The following is a 24224-nucleotide window of genomic DNA, read 5'->3' as shown; positions in this document are numbered from 1 at the left end:
AGGTTTTTTGGTTCACATTTCTGCTATTTGCAACAACTGGAATTTATCTGAACCTGCGTGAACCCACAGAAGAGCACTAAACTCAGATGCAGGATTAACTCCTGTTTGTGTCACTATCTTGGTTCCAAACGACCTTTAAAAAAAAAAGTCTGAAGTGACTATTCCCTGTGACAGCAAAGCAACTATTACAATTTTCCAAAAGTCCCTCCCCAAAGCAGAGCCTGGCAAATCTGGCACTAGCATCCTCAAAAAATAAACGACTCCTTGACCAAGAAAGGAGACATTAACAACCTGCTGACCATTCAAAATGGACACCCCTGTTTTTCTAAAACAAGCAAACAAACAAAAAAACACATACACACAAAAACCCCACCATCACCACCACCCAAAAGAAAAAAAAATAATCTATGGAATTGATTAGGAATTTGGTCCATTGATTAGGAATTCACTCCTCAAATGAACAAGATAACCTGCAATACCTGAAGAATTCAAATTTGATCTATCAAACACCACTTTGCTATCAGGGAGTCACTCAAATTTATTTATTTTATTATGCAGCCACAGAGTTACAACAGAATGAGAAAACATCAAGACTGTGTCCAAAATCAGGTAGCCTGTATCTAGCACATGAAACACTATAAACCTCATTAAAAAAAAAAAAAAAGAAAAAAAGAAAAAAAAAGAAAAAAAGGAATGTCCCACGTAGAAGATGCCAAGCTTATGGAAAAAAAGAAGACTGTCCTAATGTTTTATATCACAAAAAAATTACTATCTGAGGTTAACTTGATAATAGCACTGTTTATTAGACATGTACTTTTACAGTAACAAAAGGAAGAGCTAAAATTAAAATGTAAATCCTGTCCATACAGCAAGTGGTAAAACATTATGGATGTTACGGGGGGGTGGGGGGGGAACCTCTTTGTGGAACAGATCAGTCAGCAGTTAAAGCTTTCACACCCTGGCTGTCTCAGACATTTAGACTTGTAAATAAAAATTATACTGCATTTTTTTACATGTATTTTTACACTAAAAATGAGAAAAAGTAATCATAAGACAATTGCAGCAGAAATCAGAGACAATTACAATTTGTGCAGCACAGTTTGCTCAGCACTCAGATTAATATAACACGATTAAGTATGGAAAAGAAGCGGGTCTGAAAGCTCCTGAGGGATATCATTAGGGCAAATTGCCAAAGAATGAAACATGAGCCAGTCAGGAGAGTCTGGAAGCTGCAGCAGTACCAAGGGACCTGAATGTTCGACAGTTGGAGCTTCAGTAATGTGTGAACTGCAGGTTAAGGTATCAGGAGACTCTGTTCACTGACACACAGAATGTCACTATTGACCAGCAAACCGCCCGAGCCTGACAGCTACGCTACAGAAAGCCAAGTATATCATAATTCTGCATTTAAACTCTTTGCTTCAGATTAACACCTCCTTTCTTAGCTTTACATCAAACCTCCACAATTACTCTCATTTTAGACGTATAATAATGGCTATTTTAATAATTACTGTGTTGTTACTAAGAATTAATTGATTTGGGGGAAGAAATATATCAGTTTCTTACCCCTCTTCTGCACAGTGGGATTATGAGTTTTATTTCCATGTTGTCTCTCTCTGCAGTTTAGCTAACTACTGATAGCACAGTCAAGCTCAGCATCACGTTCTTTAGTCTTTTATTCAAAATGGATATGGGATTACTAATTAGTATATCCACATACTATTGCAGATAGTATATGAATTTCAAATCGCAACTACCTATATAAAATTAGCATTTCATATATTTCAGTCATAGACTGAAATAAAGCCAAGCATACAGTTATACAGGATATCCCCTGATGTATACAGTTGCCTCCCCCTCATATTAATAGGCATTCTTAAATTATGAATTAGGATGACTACATTATTTGCATGAAGAAATATTTTCCTATCTTATGAATATGTCTATGTTATATTCTAGTTCTCACTTTAACAGGAAAGTGGATAATTCCTTAAAAACACTTGAAGTTTTATTAACTCTCTTGTTTTACAATCTATATTTTTACGTAGCACTCAGACTGGCATCTATTTTGTATTTTTAATTTAAAAAGCTTACTAAATTGTAGCATTTATAGCAGGAAAGGTAAAGACTTGATTACTTGCACATCAAGGTTGCATTGTACCATTCTTTGCTTTTCTATTTAATAACATCTTAATGTAACAGCTTATTTAAACATTTTCATCTATGCTGCTGCAGTAGGTTTCCAAACATTTTAGTATGGCATGAATATGTTTTACAGTTTCCTGTTGTACACAGCCTGTAATACAAGCAGCTATGGGATTCTGCTGCTCTTCAAACTGTGTGACATTTTAATACTGTGCCAACTCTGACTTTAAGCAAATACTGATAAGATAATTACAGATTTCATATTAAAAAATTGCACACTTTCTGGCAAATTCTCTTTTTTGCCTTTTTTACTGTTTCAACAGTGACTGCATTTCTCAAATGCATTAGCTATTTAAATAAATTTGAAATAGAATGGGGACTACTGCATACCCTGGAATAACGCTGCATGTCTTAAGTAACCAGACAGTTCAAGAGATCTGAAAAGCCTTCAGGGGCCAGGTAGAGCCCAACTGCTCACATCAGAATTCAGAGGTCTATAAAGGCAACACTGTATTTGGGGGGTGTCCAGTAGCATCTGTGCTGGGGAGCAGCCCCCTGGCAGGTACCCTGCGGAACACTGATGGAGGGGATGGATAAGGCAGAGAGCACAGCACAAGCTCCTAGGTGCAGAAATGAGCATTGGTTGCTTGACCAAGTGGTGAGATCTCTTGCACAAAACAATTCTTTACGCTGTTTAGGGGAAAATGCATTTGTATGGAGCCTGTCAGTTGACTGCTATCTATTCCAAAAGGAATTATCAAGATCCACCTTTTTAAAAAAATTAATTTGTAAGAAGACAAGCATCATAGATCAGAAAAATCTTTTTCAAGACAGGCAGTTGTTATCCAAAATTATCTTGAAATCATCTTCAAGGCTGTTTGCAACCTTACCCATTTTGCCAGTGACAACTGGAGATTATATCAACTGTGAACTGTGATGCCCTTTACAGATCAGCTGGTATATGTAAGGTGAAAGCATCTGTCCAACAGACTTTGCTGTATATTTATGTATATATACCCACGTATCATTGCTCAACTCTGCACCCTGCTAAAAAAATCTTAAATTATGGCAGAACAGTACTGTGGAACCAAGTTACTGCAAATCTGACAGTTTGTTACATATTTTGAGCCAAAAAATTTTGTTGAGACATCCTCCTATACACTGCACTGGAAAAGACCTACCAGAGTTGTGTTTCTATCCATAATAAAATGGGCAGATAGCTTTTAAGTAAAGTTTTCACCTGTTGAAACCTGTTTGTCAATATTGAACAGAACTTCTAATATTTCTGTTTCCAACAATTTTGATCTTTTAGACTGGTTTTCTCCAATGAATGCTTTCAATTACAAACAGCACAAGTCAGTTGACCTGAACAAGTTTTAACAAAAAATGTCAGTGTTCAACCCTCTAACAGACAAATTTAATTTTAAATCCCTAGCATTTGCATTGGACAAAGTTTCCTGTCCCATTCTAGCAGTAATTAATTTAATAACATTGCTGAGTACCACTGAAAGTTTCAGTCTGTTTCCAGCCTCTTCTTATAAGACATTGCAGCCAGCATCACCATATAAGCTTTCCCAGCCCTGCAAGGAAAGTATGTGGTGTTTCCTCCAGAGTTTTGTAGTGATTCTGGCACAGTAATTTTATCTTTGTCTCTTGAAAAATAAATAAATAAATAAAAAATGCTGGAACTATATGCCTAGGCATAATATAGTCTCTTTAAATAGTGGGAGACCACATTAAAACATTTGTTAGCAAAACTCATTATTGGGTGATGGTAAAATCCCCATAAGACTGAAATAATGCACAAATTCTAGAGAACAATGTGCTAGTTTCCACCTTATGGCAATAAGCAGCCACTTGGGAAGACAGTTGTTCAAAATCTACACACTACTGAACAGGAACAGTCAGGAAAAGTTTTAGTTCAAGATTTGATCAAAGCAGGTTTACCTGCTCCCGGGAACATGAAGAATGCAGCTCCTCCCTATCCCTCACATGGATGCAGTAATTCTGATGTGTATCTGCTACCTTAAAGCTCACTTCTATCAATTAACCTTTCTACTCTGAATTTCAAAGGGATTGGTCCCTTTTTCTTCCCCCCCCCCGATTAAGTTTTTGCTAAAACAGTACAACACATCTAGAGCCATACCACTCTGGCTGAAAGATTTTCCCCAGACTGGCACGTGCTTATTTGATACCTATTATTCACATAATTTCAGTGAGTAACACTAAAATAATCATTCTGCATCCTGCACAAAACTTACCTGGCAGTTACTTTCAATCTATATAAATTATTTTATTCAAAGCCTTTTCTATAACCAAAGGTAAAGAGAAAGGCAGAGCATAAGTGGCAAGATTTGCACATGCTGTGACACACAAACTAGAAAGGCAGAAACTGATTAGCAGAATCTTGTCAGAAATCCAAAAAAACCAAGTTAGACAGAATGCTGAAGTAAAATTAACCTGTGATACCGCACAACCTTTCACAATCTACTGCAAGCAACTGGAGAATGACTGTGATAAAACCATTGCCTGAAAAACCCTCAAACACTGTCAGTCCCTATCAACACCGTGTCCAGATACGGGTAGGGTGTGCTCTCTCCCTCTCCCCTTGCAGTCCCACCGGGCCAAAGAACCGCTTCCCTCCCTCTGCCTTGACCACACACAAGTTGAAAGATGCCAAAGATCCTATTTAGTTATCTCGTCTACTTATTAATACCTATAGCAACAAATCATAGGGCAAGGGTCACTGTTTTACCACAATTCCAGCAGCTACTTCAACACAGACCAACTCTTACTGTTGTTACCCCGATACTCCCAGTTCATGAGAATTACTGTGAAACCACCATCCATTTCCCAAACGGGGAACAGTCGTACAGGTGAAAGGAAACCTCTCTTCAACATTATTACAACTCCCAAGACTACCAGCTTTGTTGGAGGGGCGTCCATATCTAAACCTTGTTTGTTCAGGAATGAGATCAGGCCCCAAACCCGTAAGAGATACTTAACGGTTGCTGAAACCAACCTTCCCATCTGCTTCTTAAATGGGTGGGGGAAGACTGCTAGGGAGCAAAGGAGGGAAGGGAGCCCTTGCTTTCACCAGTTTACAACAGAATGTAAATCTCTTCCCAGCTGTAAAGAATAAACAGTCAAACAAAAACACAAACTGAGTACATTCTGCTGGCATTGGTGAGAAGTGTCAGAAGTCACTGATGAAAAAAAATTACCAACAAAAGAGAACAGAATATACTGTGCAAGCCACGACACCCAAAGCCACTTCTTAAGCATTTCTTTAATTTAGCTCCTGGCTAACCGTTTCTCATCTGCCATCCCTGTAATCTTTAAGGAGAAAAAGAGGGAGGATCTCATACGAGCCATAACACATTTTCCTCCTGTTGGCAAGATGAGACCCCCAGCTCTCCTCTCTCACAGAAGGGAGAAAAGGGAAGGGGAAATTTACTTCCAGTCCACAGACAAAAATTTTAACTTTTTCCATTTGAAAATTAAATGTGAAAAAGAAAACACTAATATAAAAAAAATTATTGTCTCCTGGGTTTGGTGGGGGTTTTTTGTTATTCACTTCCTTTTAGCATTATTTCTGGAGGAAGGAAAGTACATGAATTTTACAGTACTTCAAATACAATATTTTTTAATTATTATTTTTTTTTTCACCTCTTGATTCACAAAGCTGCATTATGGCATCGTTCTTGTGCGTTAGTTTGGAAGGGAAAAGACTGCAGACACTGCTTGTTCCTTGCCTATGGCTCCAGGAGTACGATGTTTCCCAGTAATGGAAGCTGAGCAGAAAATAAAATTGAAGTGGTAGTAGACAGGTCAGCGCTCAATGAGGAATACCACTGGCATACTGTGCCTATACTAAGGACCTACGTGCACTTTTATAGATAAACAGAGATATCCATATAACAAAGTAGGTGTGGGTGGCACAGAAAAAGCCATGTAACATGACTCAGTTACTCAATTTTTTCATCCCACAAAAGCTTTTAGTATTTTTCACAGGATGAAAAAGAACCTTCTGGAAGTTAGTCATCAGCTTTTGTCCCTAACATGTTACAGATCAGGTTAACTAACAGGTCTCTTCTGATATTTGTTATAACCTATAATAAACTATGTTCTTTATATGATTTGTTCAATAATTTCTGTTTCCTCCTATATCTTCATTTCATCTCTGTACATTCTTGGTAATTTTGTTCATTTCGACATTCACGTCTTAACTTCTTTACCTCTTCCTCTCTCACAAAAAAACACAGAACACCACAAATGTATACATCTTTTTGTACCTCTTTCTGACCATCTCCTGACTCCCCCTTTCCTCCCTCATTTATTTTATGACCTGTCTCCATGGAAGAAGAGCTACCCTCCCATAAAACAAGGGAGTTCTGCAAATGTTTCTTGCTTCTGAAAGGAGAGTTTCCAGGAAAACAATTTTTATTAACATTTCCTCCCCCAGAGCAACTCCATGGTATGTTCTTCTGCCATACACTAATTAAAAAGCAGCAGGGAACAGCTTCCTTGTGAATAGCTGACAGACAACTTATTTACCGTGCACAAGACTAAAGATAACCACCGACTATGTTATAGTTCATCTCTTCATTGGTGAATTTTAGATGGGGGGTAAGAGAGATCAAGCCTCAGTGGGCACAAAAAAGGGATACTCTTGCCATAATGGCACACCAGAACAGACAGCTGGTATTACACTTGCACACCCTTCAGTAACTCGTCTTCACATCTCACGCTTCACACGACCACCAATTACTTCAGTGGTACTTATTTTAGGGAGTGAGACAGTTCTGATCAAGACAATATGGGTTCTTTCACTTTCAGTTCTCATACAGCCCAACCACAAAGGACTCAGTACTTGAAGGCTTCTCAGATTGCATATGCCCACAGCAGCGCCTGAACTGGCTCTACACAGCATTTTGTTCCATCAGGTTTTACTGAATTGCCAAAGATTATACAGATTGGAAAAATGAAAGAGCTCTCGACCCAGATTATCTTAATCTTGGCTTTGTTCTTTTTCCTGGAAGTGCTAATAAGTGAAAAATTTAATTTTGAAATGAACTTGTAGATCTGTCTTTCTGCCTACATGCTTTTTTTTACAGTATGGTTTTGGGGTTTTGTTTGTTTGCAGTTTAGGTTTGGGGTTTTTTTTAATAAAACCCCATAATACAGATCTTCATGTTTTACATGGATGGCAGGTAATAGCAATCCACAACTTTTTAGTGTGTGTGTGTGTCCCCTCATTAAAGGAAAAAGGATTTTAATAATTTGCTGACCACAGATTTCAATTTCTTTTCACAAACTTCTCATAGTATTAACCTGCGCTAATGGGAAAACTATTCTAAACTTCTAGACTGGAAGAGCTTTCCAGGTCTGGCTGTATAACCTCTACAACCTAAACACAATAACCTATAATTTCAATGCCCTATTTACATCCCACAGCTTCACTGCTAGAAGTACACTCCCTACAGGTGTCCCAATGGGATCTTAACAGCACCCACAACCAAACCTCTGACCAGTTTATCTTAGACTGCTTACACCTGAACTATTAAAAAAAATATTAAACACCACTCCTCATCGACTCCCAGATCAAATGGTCTAATTGACCTAATATTCCAAAATGAATTCTAATTATGCTTTCAGTAACTCAGTGGGTATCAGCAGAGTATCTGTTCTGCCTGGCAAGTTAATGATAAATTCCCATCCCTTTCTTGCTTTCCAAGAACTAAATTTAGCCCTTGCACATTTCCACCCACTATGCACTACATCACAAGAATTTGAGCTATGAATTAAGTTTTAAATCTCTAATTTTTTGTTATTAGAATAGTATTATTTACAATGGATCTGTCACACACTTCATAAATACATTTTTAAGTTTTGACTGCACTACAGTGCCCAATTAAAATAAATTAGACTCTATAGTTCATTTAATCAGAATTCAGAGCATCACCCCTAGCATAAGGCAATGTGAGGGCATCGCTAGGCTCTATGAGAGCTCCCAGTGCCACTGTTTTCTCCAACATGGAAGGCCTCTATGGAGCCAATTGTTCCACTGTCTTGGATCCTTAGTTTGCATCTGGGAAGTAGCCCCGTAAATAGCCAGCTTTGAACTCAGAAAGACAAAAATAGGAAAGAGGAGTTTTCTGTCTTTCCAGGCTCCACGCGAACGTGCACTGTGCTCCAAAACCACATCCCAGCAATCGAGCCTAGTCACAAAGCGCTGCTTGGCAGTTTCTTTAACCATATCCATGAATCTCCAACATGTAAACTGTAGAGAGATTTAAGTGAAGAGAAAGAGACAACAACCACAGTTGTTTTCTGACTCAGCTGACGATACTACTGCCTTGGGGCATATGGATTTTGGAATAAACTCAAGAATCTCGGATTTAGGGTTGAATGCAGGAGGAGCAAAGCGATTCACAAAGACATGTTTAGAGTTAAGGAGTGTTTTGCTTTCTCTAGCAGCTGGTATTATGTTCTCCAAGGAGTCTCTGCATCTTCCCAGTGCCTGAGTAACCATGGATAGTGTCACCACACCTGAACAAGACTAACGACACAAGGAACATGAAGCTACCACTCAGTCCAACTCACTATGGTGACTGAGGGCAACTGCAGAAAGCTCTCTTTGCATTTAAGCAACAGCAGAAGTGATTCCATACATGTGTCTTTGTGTCTAAATGTATAGTCAGTGCTCTTTCATGACGTAAAAAAAACAACCAAAACTGTATCTTTTATTGACTTATACAGTTGTTTTTATAGGGATCACTAAAGAAACCTACAGCCAGTGCAAAGCAGAACTTTGTAACCACCGTGCTCTGAGACACATCAGACTTGTATTACCTGAAACAAATACTGGTCAAAATGGAGATAACGTCTAGACATTTGCTTTAAAAGTGTAGCATCCTTTCCACCTGCCAGCGTAGGCTGCAGAAGATACACTCTAGTTAGCATATTACTGACAGGATGATGAGAAAGCTCCTGTCAGACACTGGCCAGCCGGGTGTTTGAGACAAAATGCACAGCCCCAGCTGACTAGTTAGGGAAAGACTGGTGAGGTACAATTACAGAGGCATATGACAAGCTTTCATGCTTGAGTGACTTGAGAACCGATGACATGGCTTTAAACAGCAATCCTTCCTACCTCCGGTCACAAAACAGCAATAAGTCAACTGATGCGCTGTTGTAAAATCATGATTTATTCCTTTGCTTTGAATACATGAGAGTGTGGTATGATGTTCTGGTAGACTACCACAGCAGGTGCACTCGGGGCTGAAACATCTAGGGCCTGCCTCCAGCATGCATAAAATCAATGCTGTAGTTCAGTCTTCCTGGAAGAGCCATCCCCAGCAGCTTAATAATTTATAGAAAGACTGAATTACAAAATTATTTGTACTGAAGCTCATACAGCTCCATGCAGCTCTATTCTAATAAGAATACATGCAGATGCGGTGACATGTGAGAAAACGGTGCTTATGCAAGAACATGCAGCATGACATTTAGGAAAGGTCTTCCTTTTACAGCTACAAGTGAAACAACTAACAGCCAGCTCCATGAATAGATAAATTCCTTTGTTTCATTCACCCTTCCATTTAACCCAAAACCATATAATTTGTTTCTGTTTCAGTTTCCTGTTCAAAAGCCAGAAATGGTAATTTTTGCTACAAACAAATCTTACAGAGCATAATCCTCAGGCTAGCTGAATCCAGCTCACTCTAACACTAAGCCTGAAGCAAGCTGTGAGGTCGGTGATAATCACATTATTAAGTGGTTGGAAAGTCAAGCTAATAAAAGAATCAACAGTTAGGGCAAATAATGACCCAGAAGCTATGACAGAAAGGAGTGGTGGGAAGTTTCCACTTATATCTTGGTAGTAATTGGTAGGGCAAGTAGACAAAGGTCTCCACCAAAGGAGTTTTTAAAAGGGGTAAAACCACCAAAAATCAATTAAAAGAAAAATGCACTGAATACATAACAATTGAAAAAATCAGAAGATGCCTGTAAAACAAAGCCTGCTTGGCTGAAATAAAATATAAACTGACTACTGAAACATACCCTTAGGATAAAATGGTACTTATCTCTCTTTTTAATAAAAAAAAAAAAGAAAAAAGAAAAAAAACACCACTACTCAAAAGCTTAAATGAGGCAACCTTCTTTTCTCTGCCTTTTTTTTCTTCCAGAGTAAACCTTCTTTTTAAATATACCATCATTTTTCCCTCCTTTATCTATAACAGGACTGATCCTTTACTTGAGTATAAAAAAAGCATGAAATTATAGGGCAGAAATGTTAGACAAAGAATTCCTGTACATAAGTGCAGTTTTCCATTCCTGGCCTCCCACAAGAAGGGCAAGGAGAAAGTGAGCCAAGGTCTTGAATCCTGCCTTTTGTTATCAGTCACTACCCTGAGATAGTGAACCGAAACAGAGCTGATAACTCTAAGGTGACATCACAACCCAGTCCTCATGAACTGACATAAATACTTGATATTCAGTTAACCCCAAAGATAAGGCACAACTCCCTTAACAGAGAGAGTTGTACTTGATAGCACTATTTTTGAAAAAAATAATCTTTCAAGTATCAAGGTGTAATTTAGGAATATTAAAACACGACCTTTGCAACACAAAGCACCAGTCTGCTGTGTTTTGTAAACAATAGTAAAACAGCACAAAGCTAGCAACTGTCAATGTCCAAATACACTTCATTTACTTACTTCACAGTTTTACTTGTTTCATAGTAAGCAATCCAACATCTTAAAGAAGAAATACCTTATGCCAAAACCTCATTTAATCATTCTTGGCAATTCAGTTAAATTCTTAGAGGAGATGCTGAGAAGTGTTTAATTTACTTTCTAAACTGTATTACTCCATAAAGAAGCAAGCCTCACATCAGTCCTTTCTGTTTATGAAAGAGATTAGCAGGTAGCAGATCTCACTGTAGTTCCTGATAAGCCAGGCCTATTTTTCTGTTTTATCAGAACTCACTAGTGCAAGTGAAAATTAACCCAGTTCTATATCAACAGTGGATCTGACATGATGCAGCAGTAATTTCATTTAGCTATGACTTCAGTAATGCCAGTAGACTGAAAAAAATAATCAGAACAAAGTGAAACCGATGTGCTATCTCTTTTGGGGCTTGACCTGCAATCTACTGTTTACATTCACAGCTTGGGGACATTCTTCAGGGCATCCAAATGCCACTACAAATGACTGCTATTGCTACCTATCCTTGACCAAGAGAGTGATATTCATTATTTTCAAGCGAGGACACCATCAGGGTGACTACTACTTCATGAGAGGGCTTGGGATAAACAGCTGAATTTTGAGAAAAGTTAAAAGTTTCTCACAACCAGCATATTATACCTGTTCTGCTGTAATGACTAGTTCTAAAGAGCCTGGAATCTGGTCTAGATCAGTGCAGTGTGATTCTGATAGCTCCTCTTCTCTTGTCATGTTATAGCAACAGAGATCAGCTGAGATGTTCAGCCTAACAAAAACAAGTCTTAAGAGGATCCAAACGTAGGCTGAAGGTATGATTCCAAATCATCTCAAGCAAATGGACATGTGCCCACCCTGCAGAAAGAATCTTCCATGGGCACAGAGCTGCTGTCATGACTCTTGTCTCCGTTCTACTGGAGCAGCAAAAGAGGTTTGACTGGGGGATCACTGGAGCTGAGGTTCTTTAATGGTGGGTATTTTTTACAGCAAGCTCAGTCCCAGACTGACAAACTGAAAAAGGGAAAAAAACCCCCACCTGATTCCACACTTTTGCTACATCGTGTGAACTTCCACCAAGCCAGGTTCTTTGAATAGAGAAAAAAGGCTTTTCCTTTGACTTCTCTTCACCCATCTGGGTGGTCTTAATAAAATATGGAAACTCTCTAAGATAAAGTAAAAATCTTTGGTGGTTAAAAAAATGTATCATTGACTAGTAATTTGAAAATTGTTTATATTCATTCACTATTTATTTTTTTGGTTTTCAGTTGCTCATGTGGCCTTTGCTTATATGACCCCATGTTGCCTTTACTCACCAGTCAGTATGGACTGACTTAGCTCCGTATTCTGCAAACCACTGGGTAAGTGCTGTCTTTGTGCATTCCCCTAACTGCAACAGTGACTGCAGATTCAGGGACCCAACAATGTGGTCTTTCAAAATAAAACCCCAAAAAATAAGGCAGTTCTATAATTGCTACTTCCACCTAGAATTGTAAAACCTGTCAGCCTTTTATGGTGATTCTGAATCTTCTTCATCTTCAATTTACTTTTGACTCAAAAGAATTTAGAGGGGTTTTATTCACTATTTATAATCCAAAAATTCTCACTCCTTAAATGCACATGTATGGACTAGAAACTGGCAGCTCCACGTTTTTGAAAATACTGATTTTTAGTGCTATATCCAACCTTATACCTATGTGCTGAAAATAACTGTTCATTTATTTGGTAGTACAATTAGCAGTGTTCAGGAACATGAAGTTGTTTTTCTACCACAGAAAGCATATTAAACAAGCTCGTTTATGCCACACTATTAAAAAAAAAGGTCTTTTCAATGACTGTGCTTAGTAGGCTAAAGATTTTGCATAACAAAAATACTCTGTTGGTTATAAAGTGGGTTATAAAGTGAAAGTTTTGTACTAATTTAAAATTAGTCTTGGAACTATTTTCAAAATATAGAATATTTTAAAGATTCCTAAAATTCTGTGAAGAGTAGAAAAAAAACAACATCTGAATATTTAGGTATACTTTCAAAATGAAACACAACATTCTTTCATTAAGTAGTTTAAGCAGGCATAAGAGGGGGGTGGGGGGAGTGGAGCGGGGAACATCTTGATGTGGGCAGTAGCCTAAAACCGTTAATAAAAAAAAAGGCTATTTTGAGTTGTACATTATTATCAGTCTGAAGAGCTGCTCCAAATCAGAGCTATTACAGTATGCACTCCCAAACCACTCTAACAAAGACGAATCTACCTATTACCAGGTTAGGATAGCAGCTATTATTAGGGACCCTTGATTTCTTTCAAGTAGCTCCAATGGAATAAGCCACAAGTGAATAATAAAGATCTTATAATAGCCCTTAAGAATTCTTTTTAGGTTAGAAGGCACAGAAATGAACTCAGGAGAGTTAAAGAACTCTCATGTCCTGATAAGAAAAATAATTAACCTGACTTAATGTATCTGAGTAGGTCTTATATAAATCAGACTTTTGTACTTCAAGAGCCAGACTAAAACCATATATCAGAAGAGTATGTAGATATTGTCTTCTAAGTACACATGGAACATATCTAAAACCACAAAGGTCTGCAGGTCATTTTGTGAAATGTTCAATATATTCTACTTAAAAGGAGATGTGTGAAGTACTTACAGTGCTTAGTTTGCTAGAGGTAATAATGATTCGTCTCTCATGCAACATACTGGCATAAAGTTGCAGCATGTTGTTCACATCCACAGCAACAAAATATTCAGTGAGGTTTCTCTGTTTAAATAAATAAGATGTTAACAATATAGCAACAGTAGTAGCTAAGTGGAACATTTTATATATTGCTTACAAAATTTTTGTCCAATTAGTAAGTGGGGGAGAAAAAAACCAACCCAACCCTATGAAAGAAATCCCTTTTAATTAATATCTGTATGCTTTAAAAATAATGGGTGGGTTTTAAAGCCAATGAAAATCTAACTTTGGTGTAAGTTACTAATACTTTACTCATTTGATTATGCTTGTGAATTTAGACCTTTTTTTTTTACAAATTTGAAAAAAATCTGAAATTCTGTATTATATCAATAGCACCATATGCTATTAAGGTAAACATTACTTACAACCCAGGAACAGACCTTCCACCACCGCAATAACTGTTTGGTCATAGTTGCAATAATAAAACTGTGCTATTTTGCCAGGCTCTCCCAAAGTCAACACATTCATTTTACCCTACTTCAAATACAGCAAACCACCTTGTTGAAAAACACCAAGTTTTCGCTTGAGCTGTATGCACCAGGACATCAAACATCCAGCAGCACCAGTAGAAGGTACTGGGTCCTTCCCACAGCCACACTTTTTGCCTCTATTAGAGCCCCACTGCCATCCCCACCACGGGGTTTAACGAAAAGCAAAATCACCAACACCTTTTATTTATATTTCAGACAACACAAAAGTGGGGGGAAAAGAGAGAGGCAGTGGGGGATGAAGGTAGATAGGAGGTTCTCCCTTGCTACCAGCAAAAACACCTAGGGAAACAGCAATTTTTTGTAAATGTTGGAGAGTATGTATGACCATGTACCTAATACACCCCACAATGTACAAAACATTTAATTTCATACATTCATTATCGTAGCTGCAACCAGAAGTCTTACTTCTCTCTTGTCAGGAACAAGGTATTACTGAACGTTAATGGAGGAGGTCTAGCATTTATACACCCCAAGCCAAGGACAGAAACCTCAGCAGTGGATGTGGCCAAAACACGGCACCCCTGAAAAAACAGCAAGGGCAAGCCCAGTGGTCAAGGCTTCAGCGCGGGGTGACCCCCTGACTTCCGGCACCCCCATGCAGGGGCCGGGACACTGCAGGCCTCGGGCTCCTGGCCCCCCGCTATCAGGGAGCACAGCGTGGGGCACAGCACTGCTCACCACCGGCTAGTTTGTCTCCTTACGGACTCCACTATATGAAAAGCTAGCTTTGAAGTGACGATGATCTGAAGGTTGACCTCTTTTTTGGATATATTGCAATATTGACTAAAAAAATATTGAAAGGCAAACAAAGATCCCATGGCAATCCAGTTTCATGGATTTATTAATTTGAAGACACAGAGTATAAAGTTATTCTTGGCCCATAACACATAAAACTTTTGAAGAGATAAAATCAAGAGCTTTAAGGCTACAAACACTCTGTTTAGAAAGAAATTCTGGTCTTCCAAGTGCTATTTTTAACTGGTTGTCAAAGGTTGAAGCACCATCATAATTTGAGTCCAATTTATCTCGGACACCCTCTAACACTGCAGTTGAGAGAGGTATGCCGATTCTGTGCTGCAAATGCTGTGGTACAAAGTGTGTAATCGTGCACAGACCAACATATCTTTGGGAGACACAGTTATTTCTGCATTACATCAGAAAAGTTATTGTCCCTGAAATATGTGAATCTTACAGCAAAGAATGAGAAAATTCTTTTTATTGCTAATTTACCTTAATTACTCCACCTCTTCACTCCCTGCATGTTCTAATTCTCCACGAGTACCATACTATTTTGAGTCATACTGGAAGGATGGGAGTTTTATAAATGAAGTAAAAAATAATTCTAGAAAGGCACCTTATAATTTAGTTTTCCTTTCTCCCACAGAATCAGAAAAATAAAACCACAGCAGCACTGCCGCAAGACCCTCCATCAGCTAGAGACCCAGATCGAAGCTTCCCCCATTTTCTTCAAATTGAGCACAACACACCTTCTAACCTCCAAAGCTATGTTTCATTAGAACCCCAAATAATTAGCTAGAAGAACGGAATTCTTTAAAATAGAGGAATTCAACCCACAGGGTAAAACAGATGAAAATAAACTTTTTAAAACTAAGCCCCATCCTGCCCAAAGAGCCCTTGCAACAGAGTGCTCTCTCTTACTCCTCTGTCCAGCAACTTCCCACAGTTTTCTGGGTTGCGACAAGGCTGTGCCATCTCTGGCCCCTGGCCCAGGCTCCCTTCCCCCACGGAAGGCTGCCCCAGCTCCACGTCCCTCCTCGCCCACCCCACGGTGGAAGCCACGGCCGGCAGCAGGCCCAGGCCACGGCCTGCCCTTGGAGCGGCACAGAGGACAGCAGCGGGCCGCCAGGCCGCAGAAGACAGGCACCGCGCTTCTATCACGCCTCCAGCACAGGCACGGCCACAGCTGCCCACAAGCCCTTCTGTGGCACCGCCGGACTTCTGTACTGCGGGAACCCTCGCCCAGCGTCACTTCCAGACAGACTGTACTACGCGAAAGTGCAAAAAAGCACGTCCCTACACCCGTATTCAACTCCAGGCTGAAATGCAAGGATGAAAAGCTGAAAGTCTTGAAGCTCTTACACTGGATCTTACCCAGCTAAACACATCATAGAGAGCATGATCGGAGACTTCACACTCACAGTCTACCCACAGCACCTTCAAAGATTCAGCATCTACAGAAAGAAAGGCTTCACTAAAAAAAAAAAAATAGCCCCCATTCCTGGTGCATGGTTAACACCTGAGCACAGGCAGGCACAGCGTGTTCTCAAAAAGCCTGAAAATGCCTTCGTACACCAAAAATAACTACGTGTCTTGATAGCCAAACTTGCAGCTCAACAATGCAGTGTTGAAAGGGCAGGTATTCAAATCACACGAGGTGCAGAAGTAGAACACATTTTACATAAATAATCCAAATAAAGGCAAACAAGACAAGTAATTATGAACAAAGGGTGGATACAGCAGTGGTCAAACATGCCTTGTTAATGCTTTAAAATGTGTAAACGATGAATGCAACAGTAGCTAAAGGTTGTAATAATAGATATCAATCATATTCTAAAAACAGCCTTGGAAAAAAAACATCTCCTATTGACAAAAGCAGAGTTCAGCTGTACCCACAGAATGATGTTGATACTTTACTAAATATTTAAAAAAGAAACTGCATACTTACGCTTTCAGGGATTGTTGGCAATCCAGTTATATCAGGAGTAATGAAATACGAGTGCTAATCGATGGGAAAAATAATTAATAATTTATGTACACAGAAACCAAAACCTCTTTTTTAAAAAATCCAGCATTTAGGATTTCCAACCCCATCTTTCTTAAAACAAATAGCCATTTTTCAATAGCATTCTTATCACTACTAGACAAAGAATTAAGCAGATCACAACATGAAATGACAAGCTCTGGTTCAAGCACAGCACACAAACCAAGGGGGAAAAAAACGCTGGGCTGCAGTTCTGAAGTAACGCTGAAATTAAGCCAGCTTTAAATGCTGTCACGAGCCTGAAAGTAGCATTGATTTAAAAAATTACAACAAAAAAAATGTTAAAGAACAAAATGTAAATTTAGAATGGAAAAGGAAAAATCATTCACATGAGAAAATTAATTAGAATAGAAATATTATTACTTGATAGGCATTCTCTTCCCTTTCCAAACATCTTTGAATCAAAAATGTGCTAACAGAAATGCAAGGTCTGACAGCCTGAGATTCCGCTATCATTTATGAAATACATGAACAATTTTATGCATCTTAGTTTGAGGCCATCTAGGATGTAAATATAAAATAGATTAAACTAAAACCAGATGTAATATAAATTATTCTCATTAATCCAATGCTTTTAATAGTTATCAGGCATGGACTTAATAATTTTAAGGCATTTTTGCATATTAGTCTAAATCTTAAAGGACAGAAAACCTTAAGTGCATACTAAGTAAATTTGATAATTAATGACTTCTTAGATTTTATTTCTTCTTAATGGAATTCTGACATTTTTCATAGACTTTGTTTTTATAGTATATTTTAAAATTATAATTAATACCACAAAGACACAGTTTATTTTCAAATTAAACTTGAAAAAGATACACCAATACAAAAAGGAAGTCTGTAAGATATTGAATGTGTCTTGTGTTCAACAACAAAAAAAATACATTCATTAATACTATTAACTCTGTGTAGGAGACTTATTAAACCAGCTTGATACATTTAATAGAAAATTTTCCCCACAAATCAGGTCATATCACAACAGTTAAAAATTTAAGAAAAAAAATTGGCTTAAAAAAGGCATCCCATAAACGTCATAGCACTTGCACAACAAATACCTCAGATTATTGTCTTGCATCAACAGAGAAAAAAGTTAAGAATTTTTCTCTAGTCAAGAACAGGACAATATTCAGACTAATGAAATGCCTACATCCTTCAGAAGTATAGTGAGAACAGAAAATTATTTCCTATATGTAATAAGGTCACAGAATATTTATCAAAAGATTTCTGAGTAATGAAGTTAATAACTTGGAGAAGTAATTATTTATAATTAACAAAGTAATAATATTTCACTCGTTAAACAGAAAAGGAAGTCAGAACTATGAGAAGCAAAGACCCATTACTGCAGTCATTAAGAGTCATAAAGCAGCAAAAATCATGTGGTATGGAGTCCTTGCACATCTTTGTGAACTCCCTTAGGAAGATGTATGACCTTAGAAGAAATACTAAATTACCAGGTGCTGCCCTGTATGAAGTTTTCTCCAAAAACGACACCAGAAAACACAAGTTTTGTTCATCATTTTAAAGGGGTTGATTTTGGTTGCGGTTTTTAGGAAAGGATTATGACGCACAAACACAAAGCTCTGAAGTCAGATTGATTTAAACAGAATAGGTATATTACTGTTAGACTGCTCTTTTAGGCTAAAGACAGCAGAAGAATTTCCCAAAGGACAGGTATAAATAAGCCTGAAATCAAAAGAGATATCCTATAGCAAGTAATTATTTCTTTAATTACAACAGGCTTTAGATACTCTGTGCCTTTTGAACTCACCGATACAAGACAAGGCTGTTTTTTCAAAACTTGCTCACTTGCAATAATCATCTCTTGGCTCTTATGCAAGATGAGAGAAAGATTGAACAATTGACTTTTTAGTTTTCCAACAAAAAGGCCAAAGCTGACTCTAATGCTTGTAATATTCCTTGTTTTAAATACTGGCTGAAAAAAACCCATTTTATTCTTTGTAATCCTCCCCCATTTGAACTCAAACTTAACTTAGCTAGGCTTTCCAACAGAAAAAAAAGAAAGAAAAAAAAAGAAGGAATAAAAAAAGAAAAATAAATTTTTAGCCCTCTATGAGTAAAATAAAAGTGACCCAAACTATATTTAAGCTCAAATTTCAGAGAACAAATGATCACCCCTCAAATTTCAGCTGCTGGAACCAATAGGTGAGAGCAGAACTTGGATCCTAACTAGAGCAAGGCAATTTGGTGTCCTCCTGACCAATGATTACTGGGACACACCACATACTGGGTGTAATTTATGCATGATTATATACATGCAATACTAAGTTCCATTGTGGTGCCAACTAGACCCTGCTTCAGGGTCTATAAGCCCTACCCTACAGCATACCTGAGTAAGTGGGTGGAGGGACCTTTTTAATTCTGCATCATGAAATCTGAACTCAACTTACCCTGCCACAATGAAAAGCCACCCCATCATGGCATTTCTACAATTATTTTTCACTGTAACTTCTTTTTAAGTCTATTACTACTGAGGATTCCAGTCTAGCTTATTTACAATATACAAGAAGCAAGAAAGGAACATCAATATAAAAGACTAGGCACACAAAGTTAGAGCTGGAAGTGGCCATAAACATTTCCCTGCTCCCTGCAGCACTGAGCATTACAAAAACAGAGATACTTGCAGATCCAACAAACATTCTGATTCAGGCTAACATATTCCTTCCTGCTCTGCCCTGTCTGAAACCAGTATTTGCTCTACTGTGCCTGCAGCCAGGCATTTGGTAAGAGGCCTGCATTTAGATAATCACTGTTCAGCTAAAAAGATTACAAAAATCTTTGATGTAACAAGCTACTGGGAACAAGACATGAGAAAAAAAAAATAATTTCAAAAAAGTCAGATAATATTGCAATAAAACCAGCAGGCATCAACTTTATTGCAAGCAATTTGTCATCCCAGCGTTGCCAGTTGTATTCACCACAACATCCATTTCCAGGTTCATCACAACGTTCATTTTGAGGCAGGCAAGTTCTATGCAAGATGAACTGCAACACTGACAGCAACAAGCAGTAACACTTCGAAAGAAATGCAAGTAAAAATATCTTTAAAACTTCTCTGTGTCACTCTGAAATACAGTAGGATTTTTAAACAACAACGTAAAACATTTTAAGGTTGCCATATTAGAATTGGTTAAAATTCTGCAATTAAAAATAGCAAAATATATTTTGATATACAGAAGTATTCTTGGCAAAGGTACTATGAACTGAAAAATAACCTGAAAATATTACACAGACAACAGAAAGAAAAAACAGCAACAGAAACTATTCTAAATGCAGCCTCAAGAAGCAGTACGTTGTTCTGGTGAAAAACAACACACAAGACTGGAAGGACTTCAAAATACAGTGGATTAGCACGGTTGTAGCGGGGGAAATATTAGGCCTTTATAGCCTAGTGAAAAAAGCATGACAAGGGAGGGAATGTGAAATATGGCAAATTAAAATAAAATAAAGGCAGCGTTATGTTAAGCAGGAAGGGCGAGTTCTGCAACAGATATGGTAGACTCTCCATTTCTGTATGCCTTTGTAATAGGGCCAAAGGATTTCCTAGAGTCTGTGCTTGCTTTACTCAAAGTATTGGGCTCAATTCTAAAATAAACAAGTTAAATGTAACGTGAAATGACACAATTAAGGTCAAGATAAATAATGTAACGATTTTCTGTATGCACATAAGGGAAACCTTTACAAAACCCCTTTTTTCTGTGCCCTGCAAACTCTGACAGTTCCATCAAGAAACAGTTATCTGTGCACAGTTACTTATGCATGCAGTAATTGCATAGATGCTGTGAACACAAACAATGTCTTGGAGACAGCAGAGGCTCTGTGTTGGCTTTACATTTCATGCAGGCTTTACAAATGTATTTGAACATGCATCCATATGCTGTTTCTGTTGAAAACTTCAGGAACCGTAACAGTGACGGGCTCACTTATTGATGCTTCTGAGGTAACATCTCCTTGCCAGGCTCTCCATGTCCAGCCCCACATCATGAAAAGTCAGAGCAGAAAAGCAAGGTAGGCATAGACATATTCTGTCCCCTAGTTTCACGTAACAGTACACTTCTCCTACCACCTTTCCTACAGCATTTTTACGTGATCAAGCAAAACTAGGAAGACGGGAAAGAAGCCAGCTTACACAGACTTTTGCCCAATCCTGCAAGTCTACCTACTCAGACATAAGAGGCAATAAAACAGAGTTAGTGTCTCCTGATTCACAGCAGGAGAAACTGAAATTATCTACATGAAATGGCAGGAAAAACAAAAAAGTAGTTCTAGCACTGCCAGATCCCACTGCAGTTTACTTTTTCATCCATACAGCAAAAGTCAAATTTCTACTTCTTTATTACTTTAAGAGAACATGAGACAGAGACAAAGTCTATTCTGCAGGGGGGGGTTCTCCAAGCCAGTTAATGATGGGAAGCAACATAAGTTTACTCTTTACAAAGGTTTTTTGCTTTGATTTTGGTTTTGTTTTATTTTTGTTTCAGCCTGACCTACTATTTTATAGTCAGTAATAGGAGTTAAACAGAGAATACTTACCACACTTAAACTGACTAAAGCGTTCGCCTTTGGCACAGGATGGCTATACAATGATTTTAAGAAATCATTTGAGTCATTTTCCTACAGGGAATATTTTTTAAAGGTAGTTAATTATTATATAAAAACTAATTGCTATTTACTACACATCAAACTATATATTGACAAAGAGAGATATATAATTTAATGAGAAAGGCAATTGCAATTTGCCATGAAGTATTTAAATATTAAATTGAGGCCAGCTTTGTACATCAGAAAATTACTGTATCTGCAAGTTAAGTCTCTCTCTTACATATCTCCCCATATACTCCTTACATGAATGGCATTATTTGCAACTGAAAATCATGTTAACATGTCTAGCTGGTCTGTGCATCTTGGACATCATTTTCCCAAAACTTTTAGCCATGATATTTGTCTATGCTAAGTTTTACTAAACATGCAGCTACACAGCTATATTGTATACATTAAAAATAATTCATCAGAGCACACAGAACAGTTAATAAGGTTTACTAAAAAGTACATGCAGCTACCGGATTTAACTAGGATCCCCCATCTTGATCTCTAAAAGACACATTTACTTGGGAAAGACAAGCAGTTTGGTTTAGAGTTTTCATTCAGTTTAGGGTTTTGTTTGTGGAAACAAAGTTATTTTTGTTGTCAAAGTAAAACCAAAAATATCAGTGACGAGGGGGCCAGCTATTAAACATGTCTGAGTCTGCAGGGAGCTTCCGTCTCCCTGCAACAGTGATGATGACACTGGATCTCACACTAGTAAACAAGACTTTGGGTCTAGCTCTTGGTCAGATGAATGGTTCCTGGGCCAGGAGGGAGCAATGCCCTCTAACAGCATCCTCAGCAACAGACATGGGGCCAGGCAATGCAACAAAAAACTTTCTGAGCCATCAAAGGTTTTTTCAGCACAGAGGACAACAAACGTATAACTCAGCAACTTAAATTCGTGGCAGTAATAGCTGCAATGCCAGAACCACTGATAAAAAACACAGAAGAAAATCCCTAGCCTCCTTCTGCCACATACAACCTTAGTAACAATTTTTACTACTATAGTGAAGTCAGGGCAAAAACGAAAGTCGCATTATACCAATTACAAGACTTAAATGTATTCCACACTTCGTTTAAACACAGCTAACACCAAACTTTCTGACTGCATTTTCTTTTTACATAAAATCATCATATCATCATTCTCATATCATCATTACATATCATCATTCTCTATAGTCCATTTACTATAATGGACACTAACTGCTTATTCTATAGTTCATATATTCTTGAAATGTCAGCTTTTCCAGTCTACAGCATATGGTTGACTATTGATGGCTTTCCTTTTTTTTCTTTTTTAATTAGAAGCTAGTATACTAATATAGTTAAAGCAGAAAGGTATAGCTTTAATGTTCTCAGTAAAAACAGATGCCAGTATTTCCTTTCCTGTGTAATCCTAGAATATGTCTAATTGCTCATGAATATGCAAACTAAACTATCACGATTTTCCACCAAATGCTGCAAGTAATTTTGTCTTGTAGTTGAGATGACAGAATTACGAGAGGTAGTTTTTAGTTAATATGAAGGGTGAAACAGTACATCATATTTTATGCAGTTCTGAAAAAAAAGTGTTTGTAACTGATAATCAGATAGTTCCAGAGATCTACAGTTTACAATCAATACGTCATACAGATCTCCAGTGATGTGACACTTTGCTCACACTTCACCCAGGACTTGTTTATCCTAAGACTGACACTTTATAAAGGTATATTCTCAGCAGCTTTTTAAGATTAATGTGGGATTCAAGTGACAGAGGCAGCTGTATGTTCAGATTCTTTGAATTTCAATATGAAAATCAATGTAAAAACTTGCTTCTAAATTCCACTAAAATTTTAAATTTTAAAACAGTACACAATCAATTTACAGCACTTCAAATGGTGACCATTATTTCAAGGAAAATATTTTACACAATTACCTGTTCTTTAGCCAAATAATCTGCCAGGGTATTTAGGAGCTTGTAATATACCTCAAACCACGGTAGGTAACTAAAACAGGAGGGGAAAAAGAATTTTAGTAACATTTCAATGTATTTTTTTCCAGTGCTTACAGAATACCACTACAATTAATCTCAATTGTATATTTCATAATATTTCTACATATAAATACAATGCATATAAAACTTTTCCCTGCAAATGTAATGGTACATCACTGATAGTAGCAAAGCTACATTTCTTTATGCTGGACACCTGTTTGAAGTTCCATTAAGCGTATATTAGCTCATACTACTTTCACTTCCCATTATTTTAAAGGCACCAAAAGATCATTTTAAACATTGCTAAATCACATTTCCACTTTTGTTATGTCTTTCAGCATTTGTGTTATTTGCAATTTTAAAATTCTACATCCTGTTGTACCTGGTGGACTGCCAGAACTGCTGCTTCCCTGGAGAACAACAGACAATTTTACCTGGGCAGATCAGGACCCCCGTATTTGACAAGTAGTGCAATGCCATGCGATAGCATAGATGTCACACTATATGTAAGAATATTGTTCTCCCTATAAAGTAATCTCTATAGATAGATTTAACTTCTAAAAAATGAGAGCATTCACCAATATTGTAAATACACAGTACATCAATACATGAATACTTAATAGACTTCTAAAACAAGTCTGCAGTCCATATGCACGCAATACTCTCAGTGAGTTAAACAGAACCTAAGATAAGTAAGACATAAATAAAGACCATGAGAAAAACTCAAACACCGGAACATCAGTTTCTTTTTTTTTTGGTCACCTTTAACACTGA

At 37.6% G+C, this 24224-nt stretch overlaps 1 protein-coding gene across 5 annotated transcripts in view; it reads right to left on the bottom strand.

Moving 5' to 3' along the window:
* DENND1B (DENN domain containing 1B) overlaps positions 1-24224 on the bottom strand; it is a 167175-nt gene that overhangs the window by 63146 nt on the left and 79805 nt on the right. For 2 of the 5 annotated variants that reach the window (XM_055815047.1, XM_055815043.1), the window contains 5 exons: positions 23394-23463; positions 21425-21505; positions 18642-18701; positions 16778-16831; positions 13514-13624 (listed from right to left, as the gene is read on the bottom strand). In XM_055815047.1, the coding sequence (XP_055671022.1) occupies positions 13514-13624; positions 16778-16831; positions 18642-18701; positions 21425-21505; positions 23394-23463 (376 nt within the window). The remainder of the gene's footprint in view (positions 1-13513; positions 13625-16777; positions 16832-18641; positions 18702-21424; positions 21506-23393; positions 23464-24224) is intronic. The other 3 variants (XM_055815046.1, XM_055815045.1, XM_055815048.1) reach the window with 3 other exon arrangements.

The sequence above is a fragment of the Falco peregrinus genome, chromosome 10 (assembly GCF_023634155.1).
Source record: "Falco peregrinus isolate bFalPer1 chromosome 10, bFalPer1.pri, whole genome shotgun sequence".
In the NCBI taxonomy this organism is placed as follows: Eukaryota; Metazoa; Chordata; class Aves; order Falconiformes; family Falconidae; genus Falco; species Falco peregrinus.
This window is presented reverse-complemented; position numbering and strand designations above follow the sequence as displayed.